At 43.6% G+C, this 18205-nt stretch overlaps 1 protein-coding gene across 3 annotated transcripts in view; it reads right to left on the minus strand.

Moving 5' to 3' along the window:
- The window catches only part of FLI1 (Fli-1 proto-oncogene, ETS transcription factor), a 125463-nt gene that overhangs the window by 20356 nt on the left and 86902 nt on the right, over nucleotides 1-18205 (minus strand). For all 3 annotated transcript variants that reach the window (XM_081281546.1, XM_081281545.1, XM_081281544.1), the window contains 2 exons: nucleotides 17918-18121; nucleotides 9211-9276 (listed from right to left, as the gene is read on the minus strand). In XM_081281546.1, the coding sequence (XP_081137672.1) occupies nucleotides 9211-9276; nucleotides 17918-18121 (270 nt within the window). The remainder of the gene's footprint in view (nucleotides 1-9210; nucleotides 9277-17917; nucleotides 18122-18205) is intronic.

An 18205-nucleotide genomic window follows, 5' to 3' on the forward strand; every position in this document is an offset into this window, starting at 1 on the left:
TAAAGAAGTAGACCCATGGTGGCAGGAAGGATGCTGATGTGAGCTAGGGAGCTACAAGTCTTCTTCATTAAGTGCTGACTAAAACTCTAGCTCACAATGCTGGAGCAAAGAGGTGAGAACATTTCAGAAGCAACAAAAGGTGCTTATTCTAAGAACACAAGTGCTCGGCTCCAATGTCCTGCCTGCTTTTTCACCTACCAGGTACACTGCAGAATTTATGCAGGAGGGTGGGTGGGGCAGGGTAGGTCCCTTGAACATCCTGGCAAGTGTCTTTGAGGTGCATCCTCAAATGACTCTGATTTCCTTTTTTACTCCTTGTTGAGAACCACAGAGCTATGAAGCTTACAAGGACAGAGGGTTGCTTGTCTGTAATTTGTACAGCTTGATTTATCAGACTGCTATCCATCTTCAGCCCTCATTTTTCAAATGAAATTGATTTCAAAGCACCTTGGGGAAGGGGAAGATGGGACTATAAACAAGGCAGCACCATCTGACTGGAGCTTTAAAGGTGTGTGTGGTTTCCTAGAATATGGACTGTAGTGGGGTTGGGGGTGAGGCAGGGGAGGAAGAGTATACTAGGCAAGGAGAGAATGTTGAAGCAGTCCATATTGTACTTACAGATAGACTACAGGAATCAATTCCTATTTGAAGGGCAAATCTTTTGGTCAGAATGTAAACAGGTAAAATACAAAAATCCTATTGGGCAAAGCTGTGGCATTTCTAAGCTTCAAGGTCATCCAGATTGTTCTGGAACTTATGCCTGGACTGATCCTACAGAACTGCCTCTGGATGGTCTTCAAATACAAATAGGCTGGAAGGGTGGCTGTGCACAGTCCCTCCCAACATGACAGCAAAGTCACCAGGGCCTCATATGGCCCCATTTCCAGACAGAACAGGGCACCCTTTGAACTCTAGGCAGTCACCTCTCATTGTGCCTGCCTGTCCCCATAACCTCTGCCTTGCTGCGGTCATAAGTGTACATTTGAGTTTCAATTACAATAAGATGTATGGTGACACATTTATTCAAAATTATCATCTGTCAGTCTATGCAGAGACTAAGGGCACTGGTCATCAGAGGGCACTTTTGTCTGTGTCAGTTTCAAAGGAATTCTCAAAGAAATGAAATGCATACATCCAACACCCCAACAAAATTTCTCTTCTGCTGAAATAGGACTGCCTCTAACGAGGCAATGGCCTAATACTAAAAGTCTTTTGCCTCATTATCCTGGAACAAATTTACACTTGTCTTAGAAAACATGCTAACTGTTTCCAATAATTTAGAGAAAGTGTGTCCCCGTCACCATATAACCACACGTGTGCAATAACAGTGCACACAGCACACCCACGGAAAGGAATAACAGTTCTTTTACTTAGAGAAAGGAAGGATAATGGTTACTTAGAAAGTGTCCCAGACAAGCTGTCAAATTGAATTCAGAGGGCTGGAGTCTGACTCCGGGACAGGGCTGGCTGGATAAATTCCCTCGGGATTGGGGTTTCCTGCCTGCTAGGGCTTAGAGACAAGGATTCTTTGTTTCCAGTTTCTCTTTTTCCCTCTCCCTCTCCCTCTCTTTCTCTCTCTCTCTCTCCCTCCCCCCCTCCCCCCCCCCAATCTCTTTCTCTCTCTGGTGATAAAAAAAAAGAAACATACAGACAGATAGACAGACAGACAGACACACACACACACACACACACACACCCCTCCCCAAAGAGAGTCAGATAGAAAGCAGACAAAACATTAGCTCTGGAATTCCAAAGGAAAACAGTTTTTAAAACTAAAATGGAGAGAGCAAACTACTGTCTATTCCATAATCATAAATCTTGCCTTTGGACCACAGAAATAGTGTGTGTGCCTGCGCGCGCACGCACACACACACACACACACACACACACACACACACACACATCTAGCAACCACCCCTGCTATTGCTAAAAATGAATTAGGGGTATTTCATCATAAAGGAAAAACATATAATGACAAAGTTCTTAGCAGGCTCTCCAGTGAGGCCTCTATACCTCACATCTGGTGATATAGATGGAGACTGTGCAGCCACACAACCTGCTACACAGGAGATGTTTACTCCCTGAAAAGAACAGGAGATTACCTCACAGTATTACAGGGCTTTTCCTCTGGGCGCACATGTTCCATGTCGATCACCCCATCACTGAGCTACACGAGCCCCCCAAACCCCCAGCCATGTGTGCCCTGAGCTCTAGACTCACTGCCTTCCCATGCACACACAAATGCACACTATGCTGCCAGAAGCTGTCCTTCCAAAGTGCTGAACCTGAAAACACTTTGCCCTCTCTCACTGTGTGACCCTTAGGTACATAGCATTGGGAACCAAGATTCTCTGTTCTTTAAATGTTCTCTCATCAAAACAAAACTTCCCAAGGCATCCTTTAAAGTTATGGAAAATTTCAAAGCTACATAAAAGTAGAAAAGGCTAATGAAGCCCTGAGGGCCTATCACCCTCCCGGAACAATTACAACCTGCCCCCAATCTTTCTGTAGCTGCACTGCCCACTTTGGCTATGATGACTTTGAGGCCAATCTCTGGCTCCCAGCTCCTTTGCTGAGCCTCCTGTCTCACAATGTAACATCTAACCTTCCTCCATCTCCCAGTTCCTAGGAAGTCACTGTTGCTTAGGTCCTCAAGGCTCTCTTCCTCAGATCCATGTCATTTGTGGGCCTTGCTGGCTCTCACAGGGACTCACCTGGGCTCCCTTCTTCAAGATCCAATCTGAAATGACACAGTCCTCCATGCACCCAGACCCACACCCATAGTTTCTTTGGTGTCCACCCTGACTTTGTTTAGATATCCATCGCTAGCTCTACTACACTGTGTGTTTCTAGAGGTCTCCATCTTTCATCATAACTTCTCAAATTAAACCACAGAGGTTACCTCCACAGAGAATATAAGTGCAGGGAGAATGGAAAGATTTGGTGATGTATCACTCATATCCCAACACACAGTATTTCTTTCCTTCTTTACCTGTCTATTTGACTAGAGCCTCTTGAGGGTCAGTACTGGCTCACTATATTTTCAGGGTTCAGCCTAGTGTTCTGTACTGAGTAGATTCTTAATAAATGAAGAATGACTGACAGACTGAATGAATGAATGAATGAATGAGGTATAGGAGGGCATGACTCCCAGAATTTAGGTCCACTCCTGACTAAGGTGTACCAGAGATCTACAATACCTGCCAATGCATAAATATATTTATAGAAATTGAATATCCCTTATTGAAATGCTTGGGACCAGAAGTGATTTAGATTTTAGAGTTTTTCAGATTAACAATACATGACTTACATATAATTGTTTTCACTCCCTGTGTGACCTCACTCTTAGATGTCTTCTGTCATATAAAAAGTTTGGAGTAGCTGTTCTAGCGGATATTCAACTAAAAAGTACTTGCTGATTTTCATCCCCTCAGTATACTCAGAGGACTTCTTATCTGTAACATGCATTTTTATATTTGATTACATGCAATTTTGTTATTCTATTTTATAGGTGCCTCTCCCTAATAAATTTTTAAACCACCTGGTTGTCTTACACATGATATAGTATCCTGCATAGCCCTTCATGACCCATTTATGGCCCTTCACAGTATTAGCAACTGGTAAACCCTCAAACATATTTATTTCTGCAATAATGTTAATTACTATTATAAGTTTTACTCTAGATAATAATGCCTTATTATAACATTTGTTGAATATATCAGACATTATGCTGATTTATGAGTACTGCATCATCTTTTAAAGGGTACTATAATTATCTTCATTTTATACATGGGGAAACCAAAGTCACAGTCTGAGTCCAGAGCATGAGTACTTAATATGCTGTAATATTGAAATATGAGATGAACACCTGCCCTTAGTAAATTGGGGCATTAATTAAAGAATGTTTAAGAAGCTGTCAGATGCCTGAATTAAATATGCTGAGATAATAATGTGGGAAACAGCCTGGAGGGAGAAAAGAACCTAAGACTTGGGGTTACTTCTAAGAAATGCTGTTAGCTCTGAGCCTTGTTTTCATTATCTACAAAATGGGTATAATAACAGTACAGCCTTGCTGTTTCATGGTGTTGGTGTTGGCAGAAGGGCTCTGCACCGATGAATTAATAGACAATAAAACACTCTGCAAACAACAAAGGGCTGCAAAGAGGGGGCTGTTAGTATATTCACAGCCCCTGCCATCAAGAAATCTCTTTGAGAGAAGCAAGGCACTTGTTAGCCTGGTCTTCAGTCCAAGTTAGGTTTACTATAGAGAACACAGAGAGGTAATTTCTTCCCCCCTTCCCAGCCCCCTCTCCTTTCCATTCTTAGCCAGTAGAGACAGACTTTTTATCCATTAGCTAAGGCAATTGCTGATGATGGTGATTCTGCAGGCAGACAATCTACCCTCAGTGGGCCGAGGTTTTTGGTTTTTGACTCAGAAGCAGGTTCTGAAATGCTCCCAGGCTGGGGCTAGCAGCTCAGCGCACTGCTGGCCCTTGTTGGGTTTATGAGTTCCAGGAGTTAATAAACAAAGAGCTCAATATCCTCTGTCTTCTGGGGAGTCAGAGGTATTTAAACAGATTCGGCATGAGGAGCTAAGGAAATGAGGGCTTAGGCGTGCACAGCAGCCCTAAAGAAGACATCTGCTGATTCTTGCCTACTGCTATTCCAGCTGAGCACTCTGGGAAGGCCCCCAGGCTGGGTTTCCCCAGAAAAACAGAGAAGCTCTGACCTGCTATCAGAGCAGCGTGCTCAGGTCTGCAGCCTGGAGAACCTGAGAGAAGGAAGCACAGAGTTAGTAGCTCTGGGACCATAAATACTTGGATAGATCACTTAACTTCTAGAACCTCAGTGTCCTGTAAAATCAAGTATGCAATACAATATCTCCTTTTTAAAGGACCAAATAGAGATGTAGCAGAATGAGATTTCTAAAATGTGAAGTGCTGAATGAATATAAAGATGTCAAAATTGGTAATGAGTATATCATCATCAATAACAGTGATGGAAAACCTAAGCATGCTCAAGTGGTCCCTTCACTCCCCCCATGGTTTTATCAATATATCCATAGGTTCTGGGTTTGGGATGATGTGGGGACAAACAAGGTCAAGATCAACATCCCAGTGTATCTCCAAAATCACCTGGTCTGGCTCTGAGATGAGTCCGTCTCCTTACCCTCTTTCTGGCATGTCTGTGTACTACAAAGCAGGGCTTTAAGCTGGCTGCAGGGCAGGAGTAACCTGGAGAACTTTAAAAAACAAATTCTAAGGCCTCATAGGCACTCCTGGAGATTCAGAATTAATCCGTCATGTTTGGGCCAGGATTTTTAATTTTTCTTTTCTTTTTTTTTTTTTTTTTTTGCTTTAGCAAAACATGTATGATCCAAATTTTGCCATTTCAACCACTTTTAAGTGTATAGTTCAGTGGCACTCTCCTTCCTGAACCTCTGGTAACCTTCATGTACTTTCCATCTCTTTTAATTTGACTGTTCTAGGTGTCTCCTATGACTGGAGTTGTATTAATATCTGTCCTAGGGCTCAGTGTTTTACAAAGATCTCCACGTGTTCCTTTGTGAAGTCAGGACCAGAGGGTGTTGCTAAGCAGAGGTTGTGTATGAGTTCATCTTCAGAAAATGAGAACTCTTAGGCATGTAGCTGGAGGTGACCCTGGGAAACTGCAGGGCCAGAAAAAGAATGCAAAAAAAAAAATTCATCTTTTTGTTCAAATTATATTGAGGCTAGGTATTGTTTTTATGAAAAGGCAACTAGAAGGAAATGCCTATTCATTAGGAAGACCATCTGAAAAGGGGCATTTAATTTTTTGAAAAATTTTAAATGATGCAAAATAATTGTACATATTTATGGAGTACAGAGTGACATTTCAATATAGGTTATACATTGTGCACTGATCAGATCAGGGTAATTGGCACATCCATCACCTCAAACATTTACCATTATTTATATTGAGGATTTGTATTATTCAATATCCTCTCTACTAGCTATTTTGTAATATTCAATTAATTGATATCAACCCTAGTTAGCCTACTATGCTATTCCTCCTCTCCAACTATACCCCTGGACCCATCAGCAATCCTCTCTCCACACCTTTCCCAGCCTCTAGTAGCCACTATTCTGCTTCACTTCTGTGAAATCAGCATTTAGGGACTAAGGGACTTTTAGTCCTGTAACCTGAATTTGAGTCCCTACTCTGCCATTGAATAGCTGTGAGTCACTTGATATGGATCTATAAAATGGCGATAACAATAATTAACTCACAGGGATGATGCAAGCCTCAAAAGAAAAGTACATGAAAGTGTCCACTTTTTTCCAAAATCCTGTAGAAGTGACCCTATGCCTGATCTGGCAAATAGGCAATAGTTACTTCCATACTCATTTATTTATTTAAGTGCATTAACTTGGATGACCAAAAATGGGGAGAGCACCCCTACTCTAGCTGGGTCTGATTCATGTCTCCAGAATACTTAGTGCAAGATAATAAAGATTGCTATAAATTAATTTTTAAAACCAAGTCTTAAATGTCTGGGCAACAAATAACCCTTAAGAATTGCAGCTATAATTTTAAAAGGCAAGCTGGAAGAGTGATTATGCCATTTTAAAGTAAAGAGGCATTCTAATTTGATAAGCTCTTTGAAGACACATTAATAGACATCTTTTCCTCAACTTCTTTGCTTTGCACCTGATACCAGCACCTGCCCTTTGGGGAGTGCATGTGTGTGCAGGTCTATACCCACCCACAGCACCCAGCTCCCGTGCTTTTGCTGAACTCTGAGTTTTTCTTGGGCTATGTGTTATTATTCAAAGAAGATGGAGCCAAGGTTGCAGCAGAATGTCTCCTTTTTCTTTTTCCATTTAATATTTTTTTAAAAAATAAACATAGCTATTAGAGAAGAGAGATGGAGAGGTGGGGAGGAGGGTGAAAGGGAGGGAGAGAGGAGCCTGGTAAGCTTTGTCTTGCTAATGCACTTTGTTTTGTGGCTTGCTGGGTTGTTCAGACAGATTCAGACCATCTCTCCAGGGGGGAGGCGATAGAGGAGCAAGGCGGCTCAAGTGGAGAGCTTTATAGGGGACAAAAGATGCACCTGCAAAGCCCAGACTTAATAGACTCTAGAGGCCAGGGCTGATGCTGGGAGATAAATGCCCAGCACCACCTGAATGGGGCCCTGGCTGGGTGCGTTTGCCTGGATACTCCGGTTAATTCATTTCAGAAGAGGGGTTGCTACCCAGGAAGAGCGGGCTGCTCTTGCAATCAGCCTGAATAAGGCAGAAGCCTTGCAAATGTGCTCCCAGAGATGGTCAGGGATGCAGTGTTGCAGAGAAGAGGGCTGAGGGTTGACACTCCAGAGAGGACATGTTAGGTTAACAACACATTTCAACTTACCTAACCCAGTTTCCAAACTAAAACCTGTGTTTTAAGCTCAGTACTAAATCTCCCACTGGCTCTGCCTGCCCCAGAGCCTCACTGGTTCTTTCTGAGTTTGTCAGTTACCTGTAGGTTGTAACCTTGAATCTTCATTTAGCAATGGGAAGATTTAACTTCCTTCACTGCCTCCCTCCTTCCTTTCTTTATTCTTTCCTTCATTTCTTTCTCCCCTCCCTACCCCCTCCTCTTCCTTCCAATGATTCCTTTCCTTTGTCTCTCTCTTGCTTCCTTCCAAATCTGCAAATGAAATGAAACTTAATAAGTAAGACTCAATAAGAACTCCCAAATCAGGCTTGGCTCCTACTGACTTAGTTCAGCCCCTGCACTTGACAGGCAACTGAGGCTCAGGGGAGAGAGTGGTTTTCCCAAAGGAAGCCAAAGCTTCCCTGACCTCAAATATATTTGCCTCAAAAATAGATGTTCTCTCTTATAGACATTTGAAATCTGATGTTAAAAAGGTCATCAAGTCAAGTTTGGCTTAGAATGTAGAATGAGTCAATACAACTTCAGTTTTCATGATGCGATTCAATAGATCTGATTTGGAAAGAATATACAATAGCAGAAGCAGGACTGGCCCTTGGTGGGGTAGGAGAGAAGAAGGGAACAATTGAAAAATACAAATGTTTAAAAGTAGATTCATTATAATCTATATTTCTTGCATTAAATAAATGTTCTGGTCATTGTTAAATTATAGATTCTTAACAGCAAATGTCAAGTCCTGTGTGATCAAAGATGTAGCCTTGGACAAGACCCAGGGGCTGTTTGGGTCTCTGTTTTCTCTGCATCCCATGAAGATACTGAACCAAACGGTCTCTTCCCTCAGAAGAGCCTGGTGCATCTCCAAAACATTGTTCTGCTCTACGCAATATGCAACACACACCAAAACCTGCCTTTATTCTATACGATGACAGGTGTGAGTTAATTTATTCAAATGTATGATATGTCAAGATCATTGTATTGTCATGAGCAACTAATAAAAAAAAAAAAGAAAATAGGGGAGGAGAGAGAGTTTGGCTGCCATACTCCTATCATTCTGAAAACTCCCACTCAAGAACCCTTCCTCCATGGAATTTTTCTTTTATCTCAGAAAGATTTTTTTCACTCCTTCTCTAGTTTCTAATAACTATTTGTTCACATTTTTTCCTCCATTAACCAGGAATCATGAGTTATTCACTTGGTTAAAATTTAACGCAGTGTCAGGACCAATCTTCATGACATTATTTGATAAAGATGCTGAGAAATGCTATTGTGATGTGTGCTAAATCCTTGTTGGCAAAAATAATTTGCTGAGACAGTTTTCTTTCTCTCTGAACCAAACCAAATAAAACCAAACCAAACCAGACTAGATCAAATCCTCAAATCTCCATTTGAACCATGAATTGATACCACTAAAATTTGTTAGGAAAAGAACCTTAAAAGATGGCTGTGCTGAAATCCTTGAAATCTTTATTTCATTATCTTCAGAAGAGAAAACCCCCAACTTTTAGCTTTGAAAGTAGGCAGTATTCATTTCTTTTCAGGGTCAACACATATTCTTTTATGGAATAATAACTTCAAGTTTTATCTTTATGATATCATTACAAGATATTTCAAAACCTTCTTCAATGTAGCCTTTACAATTGGTGGCACAGTGAGAAAATCTTTGGTTTCTTGTCTTGTATGCCAGAAAAGATTGAGTGGAACAAGGAAGTTGCTGTGCAGATCTAAAGTTTTCCACCCCAATCTTAACAGTATGGGACTGAAGAAAATTCCAAGTGCTTGAGAAAACAGACTTACCTTCTTTGACACTTAGTCGTGAGGACTGGTCTGTGTGGGAGGTTGTATTATAGGCCAACAGTGAACCTGAAAAGCAAAGGGAAAGAAAAAGGACAAAGATTATGCCATAGTTTAGGTCTAGAATGTACTCCCAAAGCCCACTGAGAGGCTCAGCTCCCAGTGTGGAGCTATTGGGAGCTGGCAAAACCTAACTGAAGAGGTGCAGCCTCATGGGAGGTTTTGAAGTCTCTGGGCTTGTGCCCTTGAAGGTGATACTGGGACCCTTGTTTGTGAAGGAAGCATGTGCTCCTATCATGATGTTTATCCACAGCCTCAAAGCAACAGGGCCAATGGATCATAGACTGAAACCCAATACTGTAAGCCAAAATAAACCTTTACTCTTTATTAGTTGATTATCTCAGGCATTTGTTATAGTAAAGGAAAGCTGACTAATACAAGTTAAAATCAAATCATTGCTCTGTGATTCAGAGTAGGAGATGGCACAAAAAGGGAGAAGAGGGGAAAAGGAGAGAGGAAAAGTAGACAGAGGATTTCCAGAGAGCAAGAATAAGCTAAAGCAACTTATATGCTTAGAGCCAATCTGCAGGAGTATAATAGCTTATGGAGTTATGACCAAGGTAGATCAGAACAGACTACTTGTTGAAGAAATAAATCTACGCCCTCCTGAGTTGGCCATGTTCATACCCTGACGTCCTTGGGCACCATGTCATGACCATGTCATGGAAGACACATAGGATTAAGAATCAGTCCACCCAGATCTGTCTTGGATCTGTTACCAACTCACTAACTGATGGTGGATAAGTGACTAGATCTTGATTTGTTCATCAGAAAAATGAAAAGATTTCACTAGAGCAGGTTCAGCAAACTTTTAATATAGAGGCTATTTAGTACATATTTTAGGCTTTAGAGGCTAAATGCAGTCTCCTTTGTACATTCTTCTCAGTTTTTGTTTTGTTTTATCTGAGGGCCAGATTTTTGACCTGCAGCTTATAGTTTGCCACACCCTAGAGGAAAACCTGGTGCTAGCCATCCCTGCTGAATCCTTTGGGTTTCTGTATATTCTGGTCCTTTTACAGGTGGGACCCAGGTGCTTGAATATTCATTACTGGTGGAGAGGACACTGGGAGTTGGGAAGGGGGTGGGATGGTGCTACTATAAATAGGAACTTCTGCCTCCTGTTTCCTATGTCTAAGAGAACACAACTAACCATGAGGAGCCAGGCACTGAACTTCCTGCCATCCCAGGGTGCTGACACACAGTCTTTTTAAGGTTACACTTTGATGCATACCTATTCTGTACCAGGCCAGGCATTTTGAAGGGATATCAGTTTGTGTTGCCGCATATAAAATACATTCTCCCTTTCCTCCTAAAACTAGATTCATTCTTTTGTTTAAAGTGAAGGCGATGGTTTTATTTTATAAAATTTAAGCATTTGAGGAATTCTTGTCATGATTCTCCTGGGGAAATTTTAAAACGCCATCAGAACTAAGGCTGGGATCTGCTTTCACAAAGGATACCGTAAGCTTGGCACATGTGTTTGAGGCTGAGAAAGTCTTTCTGAACAACCCTTCCTTCTGCTGCTCGTGGCTAAGGGGACTGACGGGGTGCCAGGCTGGGAATGGGCTGTCAGACACACCTATTTTTAGTCCTGTCTTGGAGGGGAAGCTGAAGCAGGGCTGCCACCTCACTGCCTCACCCAGCTGTGGGCGTGGGGTTGTGTGCCTCAGAGAAGCTGTGAGCCTTACCAGACCAGACCTCGAGGAGTCGGATTTTAGAAGAATCTTCCAACTGCTAGGACATATGACTTTTAGCTTGGGTGACTGTTCCTTCTGGTCCTGAAACAGTTCTAGCCAGGAGTGGGGCAACTCCTGGAGACTGCTATATGCCAAAGTGCAGATATGTGGAGACTGTTTTATGAATGACACTGTCACCTGAATGCGATACCAAGAATTGGCTACCATTTGGTGATTCCATTCTCAAGAATATCAGTGATAAAGTGGGGCTGGGACGACTTCATTTTGGTGGAGGTCATTATGCAAATGAGTTTAAAATTAGACCTGCCTCTTACCAATGATAAGCTTTATGACCTCTATCCATTTATCTCATCCGAGCCACACACCTCTCATCTGGACAAGAGATTGATAGTAACAACCTTCCTGATAGGGATGTTGTGAGGATTAAGTAAAATCCTCTGTGTGTGTAAAGCTCAGAACAGATCCTGGTTCATAGTAAGTGCTCAATAAATGCTAGCTGTTGTCATTACTATTTTTATTCCCCTTTTCCCAAGACACCACAATTACATACAATAAAACCCTTTAGAGGAGAGGTTGCTGAGCCTTTGTCTTGCCTTTTTGAAATTAGAGTTATGAATGGGTTCTGCTGCAATAAGAAATAATCCTCCGAGACCGAAAGGAGGTTAAGCAAAGGAATCAAATGTTCCAAGGGAATTCAAAAGAATCTCAGGAATAAAAGAATGTCTGCATCTCTGTCCCCGACATTCTCTCCCTGAGGCTGAAACCTCACTGCTGGAGCAAATAAAGAAAAATGACGGTCTCTGAGGAGCAAAATGCCTGAATCATTAGTGCAAAGTTAGCGGAGAGCACGAAGCTTAGATAAACCACATTTATTAAATTTCCCCCCTGGTGAAAGTTCTTCCTTGGGCACATGTGAATTCCACAGGAAACTCCCAGAAAGCCAAGAGAAAGGGTCGTATAACCTCTCCAAAGCTTGCATGAAATACATATTTCATGGCAACCTAGGAAAAGGGTTTTGCCCAAAGTTTGTTCTTGGTTCAAGTTTCATTCCTGAGGAGGGGCAGGCCAGAGGCCTCTTGTCTCTCTCCCAAGGGACCCACATTCTCTTCTCTAATTTTTTAAACCAGGTCCCCAGGCTATAGAGAATGATATAGAAACTCTTTTCATAAGAGAACTTGTTCTGATGCAGGAAAGTCCTTCCTAGAGTCGGGCCTCCTTCCTAGTCGCTTTGAATTTATTTCTCCTGCTTTGAGGACCTCTCTGGGCTGACCTGGAGCCAACCTAGCATGCTGTTCATCTCCTAAGGTTTCCTAACCCCCACTTCTCAGAGTCAACAGGCTAGAACGGGAAAGACAGAAGCCAATGCCCTTGGACAATGCATGTATGAGGTGCCAGACGCTTTTCTATCTATTCTCTCTCTTAGTCCTTGCATGAGTCATACAAAGTCAGTATCACATTAATCCCTCTTTTACAGATGAGGAGATCAACATTCAAAGAAGACAAGTTATTTGCTCAGGATCACACAGCCAGAAGTTGCAGAAGGCAGGATCCCATCTGATCTCTCTACAAATCCTCAGTCCACCACCAGCTCCTGCAGCCTCTAAGCCAAATCAAAGAAACTGGCAAAACTCATGTTTGGTGTTGAAAAGCAGGGTGGTGGTTAACTTTGGGGAGAAGAGTTAGTAGTGATGGAGAGAGGGAGTATGCCTCTCTTCTACTCCTTGACTTGGGATGGGTGGTGCCTATGAAAGTGAGTGAATGCATTTTTGTGATAATTCCCCCAACTGTGCCCTTGCAATTTTTGCAATATTCTGTATGTTATTCGTCAATGGGAACATCCATTTACTTGGTTATTTGATGTATGTACATATGTATATGTGTGTAGATATATATGCATGTATATATTTATTTATTCACAGCACATTTTTCTCTTAAATGCACAAAGTAACTGCTGCTGATTGGAATTGCCTTCCCAAAGTAAGAGCATCAGGAAAAGATAATTTTCCATTTTTGAGTCCATCTGTCCCTGGATACAGAATCTGGGATCTGAAAGGAGATGGGAATGGGCACCATGAAGCTTTGCAGGTGTGGGGCAACCCCCACTTCCACCCGCGGAGGAGGGTGCTTTCTTTAGTTCCATATTCCCTTTGCCTAACCTGCTTTTCATCTGGGACACCTGGAGCATGGGAGACACCTGGAGCAGCGTCCCAATGTCAAAGCCTTTGTTTGGGCCTCGCTGTTGCCATAGAATCCACCAGCGCCCCTCATCCCTCATCGTCAGCCTATTGAGCCAGGTCTCCCTTTTCTGCGCAGTCAATGGCTCTAGCTGAGTGTGGGTGGGATGGGCTGGAGGGGGCAGGGCAGGGCGGTCAGACTCCTAAACAACAGGCCTGGCTGAGTGCTGAGTCCAGGGCGATCTGGCCTTTTGTCCTGCTGGAATCCTGTTCTTTCCTGGCCAAACCTGGACCTGGAAGGGATACTTCTTCACCAGCATGATTGCCCCGATCCATCACCTTTGCCCAACCATCTGAGGTCGCAGGTGGGAATACTACAAGACGAAAAATGTGTTTTCCATTAAGTTTAAATTAAAAATGGGAATCAAGATAGATACCTTTCCTGTGGTCTCCCTGCCACACAATATATTTCATTCTCTTAAGCTGCCACTGTTTGAAAACACAGTTTCTTAGGTCAGACCCAGAAAGACATACAAACCCAACTAGTTTGTTAAAGGAAAAACCAAACCAAACAAAAAGCCTTCTTCTTCCTTCTGCTTCTGGCTGCCCCCTCCTCCCAGGAGCTTCTGGACTCTTGGACATCCCCAAACTCCCCCCAGTGGCCCTGAGGCTGAACTGCCAGGTCCCAGCCTCATCTTTCCAGGGGCCCAATCTCATTTCCCGCAGCCTGCCTTTTGCAAACACAGCCTCTGCCCCACGGGGTGTGTCTGGGAGAGATTCTGGTGGGGCTGCCAATCAAGCCCAGAGCTTGGGGCTCTGTGGGGGAAGAGAGAGGGGTTGGCGGAGGATAGATTTGGCTTAATCTGCCTCATTCCAGGAGGCCACAGGAAAGTTTTTTGGAAAGCACTTATCTCTTGGTACACATAAAAACAAAACACTGTGGGGTAAGTGGCCTGGCCCTTTGAGTGGAAGCCCTGGAAGAGTGAGGCTAACTCTCAGGCTGGGAAGAGGAGGCAAGTGTGGTGCAGGTTGGCTTGCTGTTGACTGTGGGTCGGGGCATCTCTCGCCAAGATAGACCTGTCATCTGCAGTAGCATGAGGCTTGGGGTCAAGTCGCAGTCTGGGACTTCAGAGGCCTGAGGCTTAGAGACCAGGACAGGTGCTTTTCAGTGCCTGGATGCCTTTGAACCAATTCCTGAAGAGTGTCAGGCCTCAGTTGCTTTGGCTTTGAAATGGGGATTCTAAGAGTGGTCCACTTGGTGTCCACTAGGGGGCACCCTGTCTATGTAAAGTGAATGACATCTAGGCAGATGCTGGCCTGTCTTATTTCCAGGAGATTTAAGCATTCTTAAAGATTTAAGCATTCCCCAAGAACTGAGGCATCCTAACCAGACCCAGCCCTCTCAGTCCTTGAATTTCAAGTGTGGGTGGTGTTACAAAGCTACTCTGTCTGGGACAGCTGAAATGCCCAATGTGAAGCCAGGCACCTCCAGGCAGGCTGGATAAATCCTAGCATGAGGGACTTGAGACACTGCTATTTCTTCCTCACCCTGGAAAATTCATCTTTAAATTTAAAATTTAAAAGTAGAGCTCCCCTCCCCAGACAACCAGAATAAACAGTCAAGCACCTTTTGTGAAAGTATAAATTTGATGCCAGATTTTCTTATCCTATAAGGTGTCCCTTTTTCTAGAATAATTCAGAAAGATTAGATCAGAACAGTGCCACCAATTTTTACCTATAACAATCCTCACACAGGTTCTGATCCCCAGTTTTCCTCTACTGGCTACCCTTTACCCTCCTGTACTTCCATCTGCATCTGGAATCTCTACTATCTTTCTTCCACTTCTTGCTAAATTATAAATGTTTGTACTCAGCCCCCCTCTCCAACAAAAGGACAAGATGACAGGCACAGGAATTAGCACCCCTTCCCCTTGTCTCAATTCAGTTGACTTAACCTTTTCCCCAAGAACTGGCCTCCCTCCTAAGCGCAAATCATCTACTGGAAGTCAGTCTGGAAAAACTATAAAGTATTTGAAGACATGTTGGTCAGCCTGAGGGAGTTCACAGCAATCCAGAGAGCTGACAGTCACTGGCACTTGGCCTCCTGCAGACAGATGTCCTAGCAGCCAGCCACCATCCAAATAGAGGGTCCCAGAAGCTGGACCCCAAGAAGGACACCAATGAGGAAGAAACATGAATAAGGAAGTTTCAAGTCTAGATTCCTCAACAGGCTCTTACAACACTACGTTGGGACAAGTTTTCTTTTTCTTTTCTTTTTTTTTTTTTTTTTTAAGACTTAATACACCGTCTTAATCTTTGCTTTGTCAGGCAGACCTGGTTTTTATGTTGATGCACAGACCACCTTACAGTGAGCTCTCCCATTTCAGCTGGTATCATAAGCACTGCTCGTTTTTTTCACAGTAAACCTTTAATGCCAGAGCGACTTCCCATCATGCACTGCTGTCACCCAACCATCTTCCTGGTTCTGGAAATCTGTCCCGTGCTTTCCAAGGCCTTCCATAGCCAAGCTTGATTCCATCTCCTCTCAACTCTGAAAGTTGCTCTATTATTAATCCCCTTTCTAGAAATTTTGTATTTTGATTGCTTTAGAGGCATCTTCTTTGATGTCTACATATGTTCATAGAAAGAAGCAACCCTTTTTCATGCCATGTTTTACCCCCATATTTCAAGCTCTGTCCCCCCTCTTTATTCACTACTGGGTTACTTACTATTCACTCTTGCTTTCTACCCTCCTCCAGTAGGAAGTCTCCTGAGGGTCACCAACCGCCACCTCCTCATATTCCTGGGCATTTTGAGCCACAGGTATTTGTCTTATTTCAGTGTCTATGACTCAGGTTCTTGGTGACAGAAAGTACCAAGGGGATTTGGGCTGTTTATAGACCAGTCAGAAAACCAGGCTTATGGGTCCATGGCCTGAATGGGCTTCCCCCGCTTATTGACTCTGAATGCACTTGGACACACTCCCAACAAAGATCTCTACAGTGGAGCCAAAAATTACTAGGTTCTTTATGTGATATATGAATATGATATTGTATATCAAATATCATATCATATGTATCATAAATGATATAATGTGACCTATGTGATATGAATATCACACTGCTGTCATCTCTTCTCTCACAAAGAAGGAAAAGATTCAGGGATCTCAGCCTCCTGCTGATGCTAGGAGGGGCAGAAAAGCAGATCTGACTGCTGCTCTGCCTTGCTGTCTTCTTCTTGCACCCACCTTCTGTAGGCCTCCCTCTGCCCCTGCCCTTTCTGGATCATTGCACGATTCCAGTCAAAGATTCTTTCCCCCATCATTCTATGAAGACTTAAAGCCAGAGAAATACAGATCCTTAGAAATGATGATTAGCATCATCCAAAGCTTAGAGAAACTCGATGGAAAATGGCCCCCTTTCTGAAACGGCTGCTTCTTGGACTGACCTCATATTGCAGCAAGACTCAGACATGAGGTCATTGCTCTGGTGCTAACATACACTGCGTCATCCACTCTCACCCACTGGTTCCCAGACGCCTGGGAGAGGTGACCGGATAGCCCGGAGGGATAGGACGGGTGGAAACTTCCAAAGACATTTAAAATATTTTTCCAGCTAGTGTGTATTGCCCCCCACTCCCCACAGTGCACTTTGTGCGGTTGCCTTAAGACAGCAGATCATAAGGGGGTGGGGGAGTTAAAGACCCACTGAGCAACAGAAAGCAAATAAGGCACAAACCAACTCAGAGGCCACCAGACCAGGAAAGGTGGCTGTGTAGGTACTAAGACCTCAGCTTTTGAAGGGGACTATATCAACAAACTCTTTCCCAAAACTTAAGTCTTTAATAGTCCCAGCCCCTTTGGCCACTAATAGTCAATACTACATCCAGAGCCTGCCCACTGTCTGGACAGGCCTGGCCACGAGGATACCCCTGCATAGATGAGCACACATTGTCTTCCCCTGGCTTCAACTCCCTAATCTTAGTACTGTGATTTCGGGCCACAGAACAACTCTAAAGCAATTAGAAGTAGTACTGCTATATCACCTGGTGAAGAGTTAAGGCTGAGATTTTCAGAGCAGGTCCCATTCTCTGCTCTGTGTACAGTTTATATCAAATGAAATTCACATTGAACTGATGGGCACTTGGTGCTGGGGAGCCTCATAGTAGATAAACCCTTTCTTTCTTAAGCTCTCCTTTTCCAAAGCTTTTTTGATGTTGTTGTTCTCCAGGCTATACCAGGAGAAAGCTTCCTGTAGATCCTATCACCCTGGTGGCATGGGCTACTCTCCCTGTTCAGCAAATAAGTGTGCAGGAAGCAGCCTGTAAAGCAGGGTCAGGGGGCATCCGAGTGGCCCCAGGATAAGAGGAAGTTACTATGTCAGTTTTCAAAACTTAAATCCCAAATGCACAAACTCAGTTTCCTGCAGGAACTTTAAATCATTTCTTAGGAAAACGCCAGCCAGACCTTCCCTGTCTACATAATTATGAGCAGAAGTAACTTCTAGAATGAGGCTTTCATAGGACCAGAGTAACTAGCCTCTGTTGACCCCCAACCCCCATGTCACAGCACCCTAGTTTTTCTGCATTGCCTATTTTGCTTCCCTTGATAACTCAGGATTGAGTCTGAGCTTTGAAGGGTCTGTAGGAGCCCAAATGACCTTGAGGGGTTGCAGCCCCAAGGGTACCACTCCTAGGCCTCAGTGACCCCCTTTCCTGACCTGTGGGGAACCCAGCAAGCCCCACAGAGCTTTCTCCAAGACCTGGGCCCTTGGCACTTACTTTCCCTGAGGTAACTGAGGTGTGACAACAGCACTTCCGTGTTGTAGAGCGAGGTGGCTCGGAGGAAGTCCTCCTTGTTCATTTTACACAGTTCCTTGCCATCCATGTTCTGGAAAAAGGAGGTGTCAATCTCCATCAAGCCATACTCCTTTATCGCCCATTCTAGCCACTGCCGCACGTGCTCCTGCGTCCACAGTGTGGGGTCTGTAGAGGAGAGGAGAGGTCAGCAAGGAAGGCTGCTCACACAGTCTAGAAGTCCCCCTTTCTCTCTCTTCCCTCTCCTCCTCC

Source organism: Spermophilus citellus (genome assembly GCF_964194105.1).
Source record: "Spermophilus citellus genome assembly, chromosome: 2".
In the NCBI taxonomy this organism is placed as follows: Eukaryota; Metazoa; Chordata; class Mammalia; order Rodentia; family Sciuridae; genus Spermophilus; species Spermophilus citellus.